At 40.0% G+C, this 17,645-nt stretch overlaps 1 protein-coding gene across 4 annotated transcripts in view; it reads right to left on the bottom strand.

Moving 5' to 3' along the window:
* myot (myotilin) overlaps positions 1 to 17,645 on the bottom strand; it is a 56,318-nt gene continuing 38,673 nt past the window's right edge. For 3 of the 4 annotated variants that reach the window (XM_041797313.1, XM_041797317.1, XM_041797315.1), the window contains 6 exons: positions 15,275 to 15,312; positions 11,564 to 11,702; positions 9,581 to 9,788; positions 9,310 to 9,475; positions 8,642 to 8,775; positions 1 to 2,967 (listed from right to left, as the gene is read on the bottom strand). In XM_041797313.1, the coding sequence (XP_041653247.1) occupies positions 2,825 to 2,967; positions 8,642 to 8,775; positions 9,310 to 9,475; positions 9,581 to 9,788; positions 11,564 to 11,702; positions 15,275 to 15,312 (828 nt within the window). In that variant the 3' untranslated portion in view covers positions 1 to 2,824. The remainder of the gene's footprint in view (positions 2,968 to 8,641; positions 8,776 to 9,309; positions 9,476 to 9,580; positions 9,789 to 11,563; positions 11,703 to 15,274; positions 15,313 to 17,645) is intronic. The other variant, XM_041797316.1, reaches the window with a different exon arrangement.

Genomic DNA, 17,645 nt, shown 5'->3' with positions numbered 1-17,645 from the left:
TCCACTTGTGGGACTGATAAAAAAATATCTTTTTTATCTTAACTGTGGCTAAAATGGGAAAAATGTGTGTAAAAAGTGGTAAAATGGGGTTAACGTGGTAATAATGGGTCAACAGAGGCAACATTCGGCTTAAGTGGTGAGAATTGGTTAGGAAGTGATAAAAACAGGCAGAAAATGAGCAAAAAAAGCTTTTTAACTGGCACAAAAGTGTTAAAATTGGTAGGAAAAATGATGAAAATGGGTGAAAATTTGGCTAAATTTGTGTAAAGGGGAAACTGTAATTTAAAAAATATTCTTAGTTTTTTGGGGGGATTCTGACCCCTTCTCAGCGTTTCGCGACCCCAAATTGGGTCCCGACCCCAAGGTTGAGAACCACTGCTGTAATAGACCATGCAAGTGTTTGTGGTGTAAATGAATATGAACCTGCAAACACACTTTTGCAGATGCACCAGTTGCAGTGAAGAAATATTCCCATATGATCCTGAGTCGCATCCACCCAGCACACGGATGACTATAAACATGACAGCAGCTCTGACACAGGGAGGAAGAGGAGGAGGAGGGAGTTTGTGGTCAGTGAGCGCATCGGTCTGCTCAGCTTTGCTCATAAACTCAGCAGGAACAAGCAGAAAAGAAGGGTTTAGTTTATGCCGGTTTATATCAATTTTCATCCAATTTCAATAAATTTGCATCCATTTTGGCCACTTAAATGCCGTTTTAGCCACTTTTGAATCCCCTTTTACTGCTTTATATGCAAGTTTTTGCCATTTCTAACCCATTTCTGCTACTTTTAAAATCCAATTTCACTACCTTTCCCTCCATTTTTTGCCATTATTAACCCATTTAAGCTATTATTAATGTATCTTCATTCAGTTTTAAACAAAAGGATTTACATTTTTAAGAGGACTACTTACTACACAAATGAATCAAAACTTGTTTCTTTGATAAGAGTGGTTATTATTCAGGTTAAATATAAAATACCACAGCTTAACTTTACAATGGACTATGATTTTGCTGGCCCCTTAAAGCTCTCCCATTTTCCCCCCTTATGGCGTCCTTGTCTCCACGTGAGTGTCCTAGCATGTTCATGGCTGTGTGCAACCACCTTCAGGTGCAGTGGGGGTCCCCGCTCTCTGGCACCCTGATGTAGACAAGCTGCTCTGCGGCTTAGACAGGCCTAGAGGCTACGGACAGAGGACAGAGTGGAGGGTTAAAGGGGTGTTAAACATGGACGTTTAAGCTTTCATACTGAGAGAAAGAGACGACGGGCAGAGTGGGAGCAAACGTCAGCTGATGGACAGCATTGAGGTGTTTTGGTGTGACAACAGAAGCCCCAAATATTCCTTATGGTAGCACCGTGTCCCAACAGCACGCCAGCGGCAGACATCGCCCCATTCATCCACTGTAGATTTGATTCCCTGAGCCGTGACAATCATAACCTGGCACGCCAGATGAATCTGTGTCACAAACCCATGGGTCTCACATCCATGTGGGAAAGCTCCCAGAGAAAGTATTTTAGGGTAATTGGAGAAACGTTCTCTTTGTCTCATTCGTTACGGGCCAATCAGAGCAATGAGTGAGCATCCACAGCACCAGAGTGAACTAGCCACAGTAGCCATTAGCTATGACTGAAGCCAGCTGCTCTCCTGCAAAGGAAAGCTTCCAGAGCAATCCTTTGCTCTTCTACGAATGAAGAAATGTTCTGATAAAAACTGTCCCTGTACTCAAGCTACATCTGAGCTAACCCACTGCTTACCAGCTTGCAGCACAACTACACCCCGCCTGCAGCTACCGCCTCTTTCCCCTTAAATGATGCTGATTGGTCAGGTCATTTCAGACTCTGCCCTAATGTTTCTGATTGGAGCTTTTACAGATCAATCTGTCTGATGATAGACATAAAATCTGGCCATCTGTCAAGTAAAGATTCTCATGTAGCCCTGGTAAACAGTCGACGTCTAGAAAAACGTAGAAAACTTAGCATTAGCAAGGCTTTGACAATTTTAATCCAAATATTGATACACAACAGAGCAACATTCAAACACAGTTACTAATATTATTACTGCACAACTATCTCTACTCTTAAAAACAAGCTAACAAGCTCTGTTACAGGGGGGAAGTGAGAGAAAATCAAGGAAATATTCCTGTATGGGTCTCCTGATACCTTGTCATCTCCCTCTTTCCTTGTTCCTTGCCCCTCTCATGTGAAAGGACAATAGAAACGGGGACAATGTTGTGCTGCATTGCTTGCATGCTGTCAGGACGATCAGAGTCTGTGCAATCAAGCAGATTTTGACACTGATGCTCGTGCAGCATACAGTTAGGACACGGCGTAAGAGTTGGTATTTTTCCACTACGTATGTAAAGCAAGAAGTTAGATGGTAATATGCCCCCTTTCAGCTGGTTACTGATGGACCATGGGCATTTCTACAGCTCTGTACACCTCAGACATTCTCTGTGACTTAATTGCAGGCGTGAATTGAAAAAGCCCAGTTTTAGCTGGACTAGCACGATAATTCGACCGCATGTCAACATACTGAAAGTTTTGAGCAAGTGAGCAGCAAAAATTCCTGCCTTGATTCTGAAATGTTATTTGTAAAATAAAAAATGAAACTGTAGCAATCCTGCACAACAAAAACAAACAAAAACGGGGTGGTTTAATGGCCTTGGACTGACAAGAACTGCTAAAATGTCTTCTTGTCTGCTGTTAACTTCACAATCAAAGCGTTACTCTATCTGCTGTTAAAGGGCGGGGACAGAAGCTCCGCCCGCTGGGACCGCTCTGACGCTCCTGACCACGGTCTGAGGATGAAGCCGGCTCAGCCTGGGGCTACAGCTCCTCGCTCTCGAACAGAGGGGCGGTGTGCTGGGCCGGGGTCTCCACCGTCAGTGAGGGCACGTGGCTCAGAGAGGACAGCAGCTTCAGCGTCTTTGAAGCAGGGGGCGCCGTTTTCATGGGCGGGGCAGAACGAGCTGGAAGAGGCAGAAAGAAGAAAGGAATTCAGATGTTCCTCTTCTAATCCACGAAACATGCACTCATTTTTGACTTGGGATGTTTTATTTTTATTTTTTATACTTAAATTTTATTGTTTTTCAGACAAAACATAACATCAACAACAACACCAAAACAAAAAAAGACATTGCCAGACATAAAAATATCAAAATGACAGGTTTCAATACTAGTTACATGGGGATTTTAACACATTTAACTATAAAGTAATCAGAGCTTATAGTAAAGAAGTGGTATATGAATTACAACAATACAAATGCTTAAGGCAGACCACCAGGAATGTTATTTATTCTTCCAAGTATAGTTTCCATTTAGACCATCTTTTAATGTATAAGTCTTTTTCAGTCTCAATAAGAAAGTCAACCAATTTCTTTAATAATATCAACCCAATTATCTGTTATGGGGGGATCCATCTGTAACCATTTAGGAGTTATGGCCTTTTTTTGCTTCTACTGTAAATATTTTTCACAAGTATCTATCAGCTTCTTTTATTTCTTCAGGTAGATCACCTAAATAAAATGATGTAAATGTCAACGGGAACAACTGTCCAAGAATCTGGAGCATGATGGTCCAAATATTTTTCCAAAACAGTTGTACCTTTATGCATCTCCAGAAAATATGTAGGTGATCTGCCTCATCACATCCACAATTTCTCCAACATTTTCATGTCTCAGCTCTGCGATATCTCTGTAATTTAGGAGTAATAAAATAGCGAAGGGATGTTTTCTTTTAAAAGATGGTTTTTTTTTTGGGTATTTTGCCGTTCTTAAATAGGACAGTCTAAGAGAGGTAAGAGAAAGTGGGAGAGACTTGCTGCTAACATGCAGTGCATTGTGGACTATTGCCTCAGCACATGCTCCACCAGTGAGCTGAAGATGATGATGTTAAAAAAACTGTTGCAAGGCTTTAGACCTTAAAGGTCACAAATGTTGGAAAAAAAAATTAAAAACTTTCAGGATTTTCTAACAGAAATATGTGCTCTGACCTGTCCACAATCCCCCCAAGAATCAGAACCCCCCCTCCTCCCCACTTGGAATAAAGTCCCGCCCTCCTCTCCTGATCCTCCTCTCAGTTGGCAGCTGAGCCACACCCACTATACTGCATCAATTTCCTGGAGGCGTGGTCCTGGGGCGGAGTCAGACAGCTCATTATCATTTAAAGCTACAGACAGAAACAGCAGAGGGGTTTTTCGACATGCAAAAATCCAATACTGGAGTGTTTTTTTTTTTAGCAACAAACTTCACATGCATGTTTTGGGGACCTCTGAGAACGATTTAAACTTGTCTTAAAGAGGTAAAATATGTCCCCTTTAGGTGAAATGTAATTTTTTATAAATCATAAAAAATATAAGGTATGCCACTGTTATTTTTTCGCTGAAGAGAACTTTAGAATCACACATTCCCTTCAGAGAGTATTTTTATTTTAACATAATTCAGAATTGCCTTCCTCCCACCATTCTTCTACCACAAAATTTTACCGGTGCAACGATTTTTGAGCTCCCTAAGAGGGAAGAAAGGTTCCTCCTGTGAAACAATTTTGATTGCATCCAGCAAAGTCTGCAAGTGCAGTTTCTCTTTAAGCACCATCTGCTTTCAACAGTGAGCGTTAGCACTGCTGCTAACTAAACTTAGCACAAAAAGTTAGTAAATCAGTGTTTTGTAGATTATTTCTCTGCTGTAACAATGCTACATGTCAATAAATCTTAAACTGCTTGAAAGCCTGTTTGTTTCCCTGTCAGCAAAGTTTGGTTTCTACTTTTTTACCTGCTTTCTGGTTGATATTTGGTGCTACCTTACTTGTAGATGGGTGTGTGCCTTTCCAGTGTGGGCAAATCTAAAAGAAGATCAGGAGAAACTGGAGCCACCTGAGCTAAATTTAAAGTTTGAGAGCCAAGGCTCCTTGTAAATTTATCAATGTGTTCAGTTTTTGCTTTTCCTTAATCATACAATCATTTTTAAATCCTCTTTTTTCTGTTATAACAGGTTCAAATGGAATAGCAAATCAAAATTTAAACAAAAATATAAATGATTTAGAAAATAAAAACTCGCTAACACTTTTTAAATCCTTCGTTTGCCTCAATGATTTTAGCAAACAGCTCAAATCAATGAAATAGGTAAAAGGGAAAGGGGTGGCAGTGATTATAGCTGCAGATGTCTTTGTTATTTATAAGAGAGGATGAGTGACACTGCTGGTGTGACCAGCAGGACCTACAGAGCCTCGGCCTAAACATTCCTCTCACGCCAGGTGTCTGAAAATAACTCTTCTTCTCTGCATGCCGCAGCACAGGACAGCATGGCACGGCTCAGCGTCAGAGACAAACAAGACACGTTTGCAACAACAACAGTTCCCTTCGTGGTCTACCCTCTAAGACTCGTCTTTAACAAACACAGAGATCCTCAGTAGAGGTCAGATTATCAGCCTGAATCCAAGACCAGACCAACCTCGCCTGAGACAATTTATAATCCCAGAGTTTCCACACTTAATTTTGATCTTCAGTAATCGAGTATTCTATCTCTTCTTCTGACGATTAATCGAGTACTCTAATAAGAAATATGCATTTTTAAAATCAGTGACTTTTGCTTTTTTCAAGAGAAGTAGTACTAGACAAATGAGAAAAGAAGCTGGGTCCCTTAAATGAACTATTTCTAGATTAAAAATGGTATTAACAGGTCCTCTAAAGAAAATATATTTTACAAAGTGCAATGAAGTTCTGATGCCAGTTTACATTTCTTAAAGTAACAAGAAAAAGAAGTTAAATAATGACATCAGATTAAGCCATATTTTGGGTTTTAGGGATCCTTTACCAGGAATTGTTTGGTGCCAACACTTAATTTCTTTCATTGTAGTTTATTTCTATTCTCCAAGTTGTCATTAAAGTAAAGGGAGACTTAATCATTTTAAAATCCTCTATTTTATGCATGAATGTAGTATTTCACATTCTGATGATGTCTGAACGGTGAACCTTTAGATTACAGGAATATGGTCTATTTTTCAAAAGGGTGTTCACCTTCAAGTTTTGCACATTTTTGTTTGTGAGATCATCCACCATAAGGTAAAAATATGACCTTTTAAGACCATCCACTGACATGGAGAACACATTTTAAGGGATAAAGCTGCTTCTGTGACCTGTTGAATCCTGACTGTATGATGATGAACTTTGACCTACTTAGTCTCTGTCACTGTCTGTGGCAATAAGGTGTTTCTGTTTAATTGGTGTCAATTCATTATCAATGTAAGTCTTATCAAATCATTCAGGATGCTTAACATTTTGAAAAATACGCTGCAATCAAGACGTCAGAATTTTAGATAATTTATAATTCAATGTATAACGTGCACACGGAAAAGAGAGAGCGAGGGAGAGAGAGCGAGGGAAAGCACCAAAACAGGATTTGAATCGTGAAGCCTGATGGTGTTTTGTGAAACCATCGGGTCAATCAGAGAAGTTTATGAAATTCCCTGAAGTCTGCAGACACAAACTGAGCGCTGCGAGTCAAACAGACAGCGCGTGAACCCAGAGATCTGCGTTTACAGGTGCAGGCGTAGTGCCGTATCTGCTATAAAGCCGCCGCCAGTGGCTGCGTAAAAACGCAGGACGAGTGCCTGTAAACATCACTGCTTCTCTTTCTCTTTCTCTCGTATCATGCATGTTAAGTTGTAGTAACAGCGAAAACAAGGGCATTGTGCCACATAAATAGCTGTCCGTACGAAACACAGCACGCCACACAACACACGACATGGTGTCCAGGCTACAGCGTGGCCATATATGGATACAGGGCCGATTTAAACGACGCAGCGAGGCAGATAATTTGCCTCGAGGAATTTTTTTAATCGAATTACCCGGATAATTCGAGGAATCGTTTCAGCCCTAATCTTCAGTCTGAAATTGAATTATTTTGCAAACCTTCCTGGCCCTATGTGAAAAGCCATTGCCTTCGCTTGTGAAACCATAAATTTACTGTGATTAAACTGATTACTGCCAGACCTGTTGGGTAAATAAATCCCTTCAATAGAACCTGTCTGACAAAGTGAAGTAGGCTAAAAGATCTCCAACACATCATGGAGCCATCTAAAGAAGAACAGATGAGAAACAAAGTCACTGACATCTATCAGCCTGAAAGGGTTACAGAGACATTTCTAAGGCTTTGGGGCTCAGTGAGAGCCATTACCCACAAATGGGGAAAACTGTGAACAGTGGTGAACCTTCCCAGGAGTGGCCGGCCTACCAACATGACTCCAAGAGAAGATGGACGACTCATCCAGGAGGTCTCAGAAGAACCCAGAACAACATCTAAAGACCTGCAGGCCTCACTGACTCAGTTAAGGTCAGAGTTCATGATTCACCAATCAGAAAGAGACTGGGCAACAATGGCATCATGGGAGAGTTCCAAGACCAAAACCACTGCTGAGCAAAAAGAACACAAAGGCTCGTCTCACATTTGACTAAAAACATCCTGATGATCCTTAAGACTTCTGGGAAATTATCCTCAGGACTGATGAGACAGAAGGGGAACTTTTTAGAACCCTAAACCTGCTCCACGACAGTCCCACCCACTGTTCCAAAAGTTTCCAACTATGACCGACTGTTTGGAAAAATGGAGAGAAAAAACGTCACCATGGAACAGGACATCATCTACCTTTGATGATGTCATCGTTTGAAGCCTTTCATGCTTTTTAAAAGAATGACATCATCTTCAAAGGATGATGTCATCTTTGGCATCACCTTCAAAGGATTACATAATCTTCAAAGGATGACATCATCCTTGGCATCATCTTTAAAGGATGATATCATCTACAAAGAATGACATCATCTTTGGCATCATCTTCAAAGGATGATGTCATCTTTGGCATTAAGTTCAAAGGATGACATCACCTTCAAAGGATTACATAATCTTCAAAGGATGACATCATCCTTGGCATCATCTTTAAAGGATGATGTCATCTTTGGCATCACCTTTAAAGGATTACATCATCTTCAAAGGATGACATCATCCTTGGCATCATCTTTAAAGGATGGCATCATCTTCAAATAATGACATCATCTTTGGCATCATCTTATAAGGATGACATCATCTTATAAGGATGATGTTATTGTGGCAAATGCAATGTTTACCATGTTGAATATTTAGAAGTTTGTAGAGGTGCATGAACAAACTGTAGTCTAACTGTCTCTCAGGTTTGCTGATGTGGTCTGAGGTCCAGCTCAGGTGTAGGAGGTGCAGGAGGTCTTCTTTGTTGGAGCTGTCACTCAGCTCCATCCCCACTCAGCAGATGGTGTGTGATGTGATCGTGCAGAAATCTAATAGCTGTGCTGTATTTTCCTCCAGTGAGCTCTCCCTCTCCAGGGGCTGGACCACGTACTTATCGGTGTGATTATGCAGCGGTCCTTAGAGATACCGAGCTGCTCCATGCCTCCTACATTCATCAAGTTTCTGCTCGATCATATAACAGCATTTGTCAGTCGTGTTCTAGGTCACAAAGCTAGATTCACTAGAGCTGAATGGACCACACTCTCCATCTGCTGTTTTTGAGTTTTCCGTGCAACCATGGCAACTACCAGTTAGCTCCCATACTACAGATATCTGAGATAACCCTTCAAAGTAAATCTGCATTACAAAGAAGAACACTCAGCACACTTACTTCCTACATCCAGCCTTGCGTTGCATGTGGACATGCCGGCTTCATTGATGGCAGAGAGAGTATACCAACCCGCATCAGACTTGGTCACCCTCTCTATTAAGAGGCACTGACGGCCCGAACCGTCCTGGTACAGACTGTAGAGAGACAAAGACAGACCGTCAGAGACTAGTTCACAGATTCAACACTGGACATCAGAGGTACAGCTCAAAATACAGAATAAAATGATAGCATAGGAATAGAAATCAAGCAATATGTAACCAATCTAATATAACGCATGTCTGAATCTAAATCAAACCCAAAATTATTTCATTAAAGTTTGTAGATATTTAAAATAGTCAGTTTAGTCATTTATTATTCAGACCAAAGGATGACCTAGTGCTCCTTTTCTCAGGTTACAGTGCCCCCTGCAGGAAGCCCCAGTAGACTACAAAGGTAAGTAGACAGACCATCCGCTAAGCCAGACATTTAATTTAAAAAACACCAAACATGATCGGTTTTAGCCGATCTGACTTGGAGATGAGTGTCAGTATAGGTATCGTCAGTGCAAAATATCATGGGGAATCTCAAGTTTTAATAACTCTAGACATCTTATAATGACATGAGCTATGGGTGCTGAGAGGCGCCATATTGAAGTGCACTATTGGGAGGGTTGGGGTGAAATTCCGTACCTCATTCTGTTCGGGTCGATACGCAGCATGTCCTTGTCTTTCTTCCAGAAGAGCTGTGGTGGAGGGGAGGCATCCACTTTACACTCTAACCTGACAGTGTCGCCCTCTAGAGCTCTGGAGTTCAACATCTTCTGGACAAATGTGGGAGGGCGGAGAACTTCCTGGGCTACAGAGAGGAAAAGAAGGAGGTTTCACAACAACAATGCACCGTGTACACTGACTGAGTCATGATGAAGGATCCCAGCATCTACAGGAAGTTAAGAGGTCTTACCCAGAACGTCAAGCCTCATGGTAAATCTGCTTTCTCCTGCTCTGTTTCTGGCCACACACTCGTACACTCCTGCATGGTGCACCGTCACAATCTCAATGATGAACGAGTGCATCCCCTTTTCACACACCAGCATCTTATGGTAGTCATCAGGACGGATGGCTTTACCGTCCAGGTACCAGCACACATCTGGAGCAGGGAGGCCTCCCACCTGGTTCAAGAGAACACTCAAATTTTATTCCCTGTATAATTTAGAGAAATGACCTCAATACAAGTGCAATGTTTGGTAAAGTTCTACAAGAGATATCTGGACCTTCTAGTTTCGGCTGTTTGATGATGCTTACATGTCAGTGTCACCACAGGTAAAGGTCTAGACCAGGGAAGACAGACTCAATCACAGCAGGGGCCGGATTGTGAATTTGGGTCTAACCTGAGGGCCTAACAGGGTCAAAATTTCCCATAAAGTGTCAACTTCATCTTCACCAGTAACAAACTATAGGGAAAAAAAGACTAAAAAAGTCAAAAATAAGAAAATCATGACTTCTAACCGTTAAAATGCTGGATAAAATTCAAAGTTGAGAGCCTTAAATGTCAAAAGAGTTTAAAAGGTCAACAGATAAGATAAAAATGTAGAATTTTGAATCTAAAAGGTCAACATTTGGGATTAGTCAAAGTTAGGAGTTGAAAAGGTCAAAATATGACAGATAAAACAAGATAATGAGTTAAAAAGGTGAAAATATTAGATAAATTTCAAAACAAGAGTTTTAAAGGTCAAAATATAAGATACAACTCTAAATCATTCATTTTAAATTTCAAGTTGTGAGAAAAAAACTTAAATTAGGAGTTTTAAAGTTCAAGATATGAGATACAGTTTTTAGATTTTAAATAAAAAATGTAAATATTTGGGATTTAAAGTCAGAGTTAGAAGTTGAAAATGTGAATAAAATCGTGACTCTAAACGGTCAAAGTCACATTTATGATTTGAAAAATGTCAAAGCCATCATTTTCAGTCTTAACTGTGAGATGCAAAAATGAAAATATGAAATGAAAATAGAGATTTCTTTTCCAACATTCCTGACTTTTTATCAAATTATCAAAAATCTTTACTCTTTTTAATTCTTATGACTTAAAAATGATATTTTCAATCATTAAGTTTACATTTTTATACGGGAGGAAATGTGCAGACCTCATGCTTGAGGGCCATATATAACTGTACCAAGGGCCGGATTTGGCCCTAGGGCCTTGAGTTTGACAACCCTGGTCTATACAGATGAGGGGAGTCCAGAGTCTAGAGGAGTCTAGGGCCGAGCTAAGAGGCTAGCTGAGCCTCTTTAACAGCTTTTCACCCTAAATAAAACTTGTGAGGGAACACACGGAGCAATGATTTGTTGTTCAAAATGGAGCCAACTCTTGAATATGAATCTCTTATTTAAGAGCCAGTTTTCTTTCTTCTATTTTTGTCATTTAATTCACACTTAAAAAGCCAAACTGGTGCCAAATAAAGAGCCATATAAGAGGGAAAAATACAGACTCTTACTATTTCTTACGATTTCCCATCATAATGATTCAGTTAACACAGACATCAGCTGCAAGATCAGCGTTTACTGGGACAAACTGTGCTCAACCAAACCAGACTGCTTGGTGGAAAAGCGCCATAAAAGAGCCTCGCCCGACACCACCCATCCAGATTTGAGGTGGAAGTTTTCAATCCATGTTTGACACCGTTTTCCACAAAGTTTTTTCCTTAATGAGACAAAAGACTTCCCACAAGTCTTTCCTCATTCTGATGCTTGGCCCAGCTGCAAACAGCACAATACTAAGACATCTGATAGCGTTTCTCCATGCAAAAATCCCTCCCTGCCCCCCATCATCCCTAATACTTTGTTGCGATATTATCTGCATATATATCGAATAAATGGATTGATAAAGTAATGCATGTGAATGCATGGTTGATAATGAACATGAGTGTGATACTAGAAGATTCACCTTAAAGTCAATCCTACAGAAGCGACCCTCCTCTACTGTGAGGTCTTGAGGGATCTGCAGGAAGCGAGGAGCGTAGCATTTCTCCTGGATAGCTGAGCCCTCGTTGCTCCTCTCATCTGTCCCTGAGTGGTGCCTCCCCCTGCAGAGAGACACATTATCTATTCATGACCTCATTTCACCTCATTTTAAATGACTGAATTGGAGCTTTCACAAGCGACAGCACAAACACAAGACACCATATCAGCCCAGTATCTGTCCAAAGCATGCTGACAGCAAGAACAAGGCCAGAGCAATTTCTATCCTGACAGTTGGCATACTGACTCCATACGTCTGAGGAGTCACTGCTGTTGGAAAGCTAAAGAGTGCCTTGTAATGTTTTCAGATCATGAATTCTTGATTTTGGTCTCAGATTTTCCTTCAAACTTTCCATTAAAACCCTCTTTTGTGCTCTTAACGGCCTCCCTGTTCTTAAATTTCCATTGATTGTCCTCTAAATGTCTTCACACCCTTCTCCTCTCAGTCAGGTTGATTCTGCTTGTTTCTGAAACAGCCACTCTGATATTTATCTGTGCAAAAAAATTCTCTGCACTAGCAAAAGACTTTCTCTGTAAGTTGGATGTGTATAGATCTCAACAGTGTGGTTCCAGAAGATCCCGTTCATTTTCTCCACAGCAGATTTGATCGTTGGAATATTGTCAGAAGTATTCTAGCTAGGCTGACCTGAGTGAAACGATGGTTTATGCTCCTGTAGAAGACAAAATCTCCTAACAGGGTTACTCAACCCTGCACAACCAAAGAGCCAAATTGTTGAAACATACCTTTGCAAGAGCCATAATCTATGTGATGAAAACGGCAAAAATGGGTTAAAAAGTAAATAAAAATAAGTTAAAGGGGACAAAATGGTCAAAAAGCAGCAAAAAAAAAGGCAAAAAGGGCAAAATGTGCATAAAATGCCTAATACTGGGTAAAACGTGATAAAAATGAGGAAGAAAAAGTGGGAAAAATTTGGGTGAGAAGTGAAGTGTGTTGCAGGTGGCAAAAATGGTCAAAGAGTGGTAAAAACATGACAAAAAATGAGTGGAAAGTGACTTAAATGGGCAAAAGGCAGAAAAGGTGGGATAATGGGCAAAAAAACAGCAAAGAGTGGCAACAATTTGGGAAAAAAAGTGAAATTTAATGGAAAAGGCAGCTTAGATGGGTGAAAAGTGGTAAAAATGGGGAAAAAATTGCAAATAGTAAAAAGCAGGATAAAAGAGGCGAGAGAAATGGACTTAAAGCAGTAAAAATGGATTAAAAGTGGCAAAAAATTGCAAATAAGGGCAATGGAAATATACAGACAAATTTATAAGATGACAATTAAAACCAACTGTTTTAGCGTGGGAAACAAACTGATTAGTGTGACTTGCACTAATCTAAGGTTTTCTACGGTTTTCTGGGGGAATAATACTTTAAATTAAGACATGAAAGAGCCACAAATCATCACCAAAGAGCCACATGTGGCTCACGAGCCACACGTTGAGTATCACTGTCCTAAGATATCAACTTCTCTTAAACAAAGACAGTTTATTTTACATTAGCCAAAAAATACTACAATACCCATAATCCTTAGTGTCACACTAACGTCTCTGATTGATGGGGTCTTCAGTAACCATGGAAACATCTACCATCCCTGCAAACAAAGACTAGAGTGTCCACTGTGGATGATGAGAGCAAAATATATAAAAACTTCCATATATTACATCATTATCATTCATCTTGTACAGACCTTAATATAGATAGCTGTAGAAAAAGATACATATGCAGTTTGAAAGCTTGAAAAGTATCCTTAATAATACATCGAATGAATCCCAATGGATTGTGGGATATGGAGTTCCTTCATCCTTATAAAGACATGTGAACAGCCTTGTATCTTTGCTTTTTTCTCTATTTCTAAATGCCATTCCTGCACTGACTCAAATGTGTTGTCCAGTGTTCCAGTAGCTATTTGGTTCATTCATTCAAAATACTGAAAAAACGATTTTACAAAAATGTCTCCGCAGGGTTTGAACTGAGAATTTCACTTTTGGAACCAGAGCTAAAAAAGTTGGCGGCACTGTTGAGCTCTACACCCGCTCTTTGAGTTTTTGATAAACCAGCCAATAGGAAACAGGCACAGGACGGACCAATCATGTCTGCTGTGCCCGTTATGCTGTTCTCCAGGACTCAAAGCCATAAAACTCCAACTCAGTTCCTCCTACAGACTTCATTCAGCTTTAGAAAGTAGACTAATCTTCAGCTATAGAGTATGCACTGACATCACTATAAGCAATGCTGAGTTGGCCTGAAACCCTGCCGGCTGCTCTAACAGACTCTTCTCTGCTTCAGTTAGAGATATGTGAACTCCACAGGGATCCATCCCTTTCCCTTCAGACATGGTGGATCACGCACAATTACCATTAATGTACAATAACATCAATGGGGATTCCTGACTTTTATTATGGACCTGATCTCAAGTAAACAAGGCAGAGCCTGAAGGCTCACATCGGCCGGTTCTTCGGTCTGTATGTGAAAGTGAATTAACTTAGAAAAGTTTAGTTATTACAAGCTTTACATCAGTATATCAGTATATCCCTATTATCTGTAATGCAGCAGGCCACAAGGAGCCTGACAACAAAATTAGCTGGACCCCTGAAAATCCTAGAGAACAGGCCCTCTACAATTATGATTTAGTGCTAGTATGAGTTCATTTTTGACAACTTTAATCACTTTTTGCCTCTCTAACCAAATTTTTTCAAGATTTTAACCCTTTTGAAGCCAATTTTCTTGCATGCTTTACCCCTTTGTGCCAATTTTATCAATTTTTGCCACTTATCTTCTATTTTTGCCACTTTTGAACCATTTTTCGTTACATTTTTTTCAACAATTTTTGCAACTTTAAAACCAATTTTTGCCACCTTTAACAGTTTTGCTGCTTTTGCCTCTGTAACACATTTTTTGCCATTCTTTAAAGCATTTAAACCACTTTTCCTGCATGTTTATCTCCTTTGTACCACTCTGTAATCCATTTTGCCACTTTTCTTCTATTTTTGCCACTTTTGAACCCCTTTTCGTTACTTTTTTTGCACTATTTTTTTCATTTGTAACCAATTTTTGATACTCTTTGCCCCTTTTTTCTCTTTCACCATTTTTGCCACATTTTAACCTCTTTTCCCCACTTTTTCTGCCAATTTTTTGTCCCTTTTTGCCACTCCAAAACGCATTTCGCCACTCATCACCTACTTTGCTACTCTCTAACACCTTTTCACTACTTTAACTGGTCATTTTTGCAGTACTTCTGCCAACCATAACCCTTTTTTAAAATATCTACATAGTATGACGGTAAATTTCAGCAAAAAAGATCAAATATTAAGTCATTCTAAAGTTATTTCAGGGATTGATTTAACAGCTGCAGACATTTAAAGCCAAGGGACACTCTTAAAACCACAACATCTATTTTTCCTCCTTTCTGATCTTCTGGGGGCCGGACAGGAAGCTTTGGGGGCCTGATATGGCCCCCGGGCCACCAGTTGATGATCAGTGCTCTATAGAGATTGATCTGTAGTTTTAAATCCGTTGAACTTCAGGGAGAATGTTGGGGTGTATTTTAAAACCATGTCTCTGCAGTGTTAGTGATCTGAAATAAAACCTGGGTTCTCAGTTTAACAGCAAAGCTGAAGCAGGAACTGTATTTACCAGAGTCCGCCCGTGTGCCGTCCTTCTGGTGATTCTGGCTAAAACAGAAAACAGAGGATTATGAACAGAGGTGATCGGTGTTAAACTGAAACCAACAATGACAAACTGCATGATGTCCCGCTGTTGCCGTCCGTGCTCCTGTGTCTGCTGGGACACAAAGGTCCTGTTGTCACCAGTGAAACGGCCTTGTTCTCAGAAAGCAGGCTAGAAATAGCCTCGGAATAATCTGGTAGGCTTCAGAGGACGAGCGCCGTGTGTGCGTGCACGTGTTGTGTGTTTGTGTTTATGAGAGGGAGAGAATAGATGGTGCAAAGCCCTGTGGGTAACGGAGGCTGAAGACAGAACATCCTGCACAGACACAGACACACACACACACACTCAAACTGTGTAACCGGCCATAATGACAGCAGGACAGAGCTCACTGGGGCTGCTGGAGATACTGGCAGGATTTTCAGCTCAGGTCTGGGAGGCCCGTGGAGGGAAACGAGCTCCCAGTCTAACCATTCAAACCCAAAAGACGGCAATAATGAGACGTTTTTACTACCAGCTGAAGGTTTAGACCAGATCATTAATGTCTGTACAGTCAGCACTGCAACACACCTCTGTTAGATCTGAAACACACGGTTAGAGAGGAGAGACTAGGGCTGGGCGATATGGACCAGAAATCACAGCTCAAGAGTTTGAACTGGATTGTGATGTATGTGATAAATGTTTTCACAAAACCAGAATTAACTATGCTGATATGATTGTAGGAAAATTTAAATCAGACTGAAACCTGCAGCAAACATAGAAGTCCTAGACACTGGATACTGGTATTTTAACTTTTTTATTTAGGGATGTACAACATTGGATTTATATTATTATGATACTCTACAGAGCTTATTCACTGCTTCACCCTCAGGCTCACCTGTAACACCTCTGCTCCCCTCACAGCTTCTCCTGCTGCCCCCTCCTCCTCCTCCTCCTCCTCCTCCTCATGATGTAGCTGTATATTGATCAGCGGGACTGCAGAGTCTTTGACCCTTTGTCAGCATCTTGATTCACCTTTTTATAAATTTGACGTTTTTGGGCTTAAGGTTCTTTTTTTCCGAACACTTTCCGTTTCAAGCAGGAGCTAAGTGGGGATGGGGGGGGAAACGGACCTTTAGGAGATGTGAATATATATATATATATATATATATATACACACAGTGCTTAACAAATGTATTAGACCACCCTAACCCTAACCACAGTCAGGTTTCTGCCACAGCTGCCCTAAATTAACAGCACTGGTAATTACCAAAATCATTTGTGATGTTTCTGCAATGGTTAATACACCAATATGTAGAAGCTCTTTAACCCAAATGATATTTTTAATGCTAAAATAGAATTATTTTTGTTATCCATGAATTTTCAAATGTACTGATTTACAAAAAAACTGAAAAATACTACAGCACATTAATATTTCTTGAAAGAGTCTGCATTAAAGCACTTCATGATGCTGGATGGTCTCTGAGACAAATATGACAAGTTGCACTGTCTACGATTTGAAAAGTGCATTATGCCATGTTGCGATTTAATCTCATTTGTGATTGAATGTCCAGCCCTACATTTGAGCCACGGGGTTGTTAATGTTGCTACTTTCGCTTCGTTGTCTTACAGCTGATCTAATAATGGCTCTGATCCGATACATGCGATGGGGATCGGGACACCCCTGGTAAATATCTTCAGAAATTTTCAAAACTGCTGACACAGATATTGTACATCCCTATTTTTATTCAGCAAAAACTCTAAACCCATACACAGTCTAAAATGTAAAAAAAAAAAAAAAAACGTACTAAATATTAGATTAAAATATATTTATATATATATTTAAATACACAGTTTTTCATGCTGTCTATAAAGTGCAGAACCTTAATGATCTTCAGTCGTATTTTTCACAGAGAGCGTTGTCTAAATTGCACAAAAACACTGGCAACATCAGTAAAGTGAGTGGAATGGAGGAAGCTCCTCCCACTCATTTTAATGATAAAAATACTAAATTGACTGGTATTGGGTGTCTTGGGCTTCTATTTTTGTTGCTGTGGTATAAAATAAGTATTCACATTATTTGATTTTTACTAATAATCCAAATGCTTCTGAAATAAATAAAATAGTTTAAATAAAACAAGAGTTCTACATGTAGAATGAACATTTAAGATGAATTCTTTCTGTCAGTGGATCTTTTTAGAGCTGACATCTCTTTTTTTAATCAACATAAACTTTATCGACATTAACACTGTCTTCTATATAATTCATTATATATCATAAACTATGGGTAGTTTTGATATATTGCCCAGTCCTAGCTGAGGCTGAAGGACCTTTAGAGGAAGTGAAGCGTCCCATGGCGGGG

Source organism: Cheilinus undulatus, linkage group 10 (assembly GCF_018320785.1).
Source record: "Cheilinus undulatus linkage group 10, ASM1832078v1, whole genome shotgun sequence".
Taxonomy (NCBI): Eukaryota; Metazoa; Chordata; class Actinopteri; order Labriformes; family Labridae; genus Cheilinus; species Cheilinus undulatus.
The sequence above is the reverse complement of the archived record's forward strand: the minus strand, read 5'-3'. Positions and strand labels throughout refer to the sequence as shown.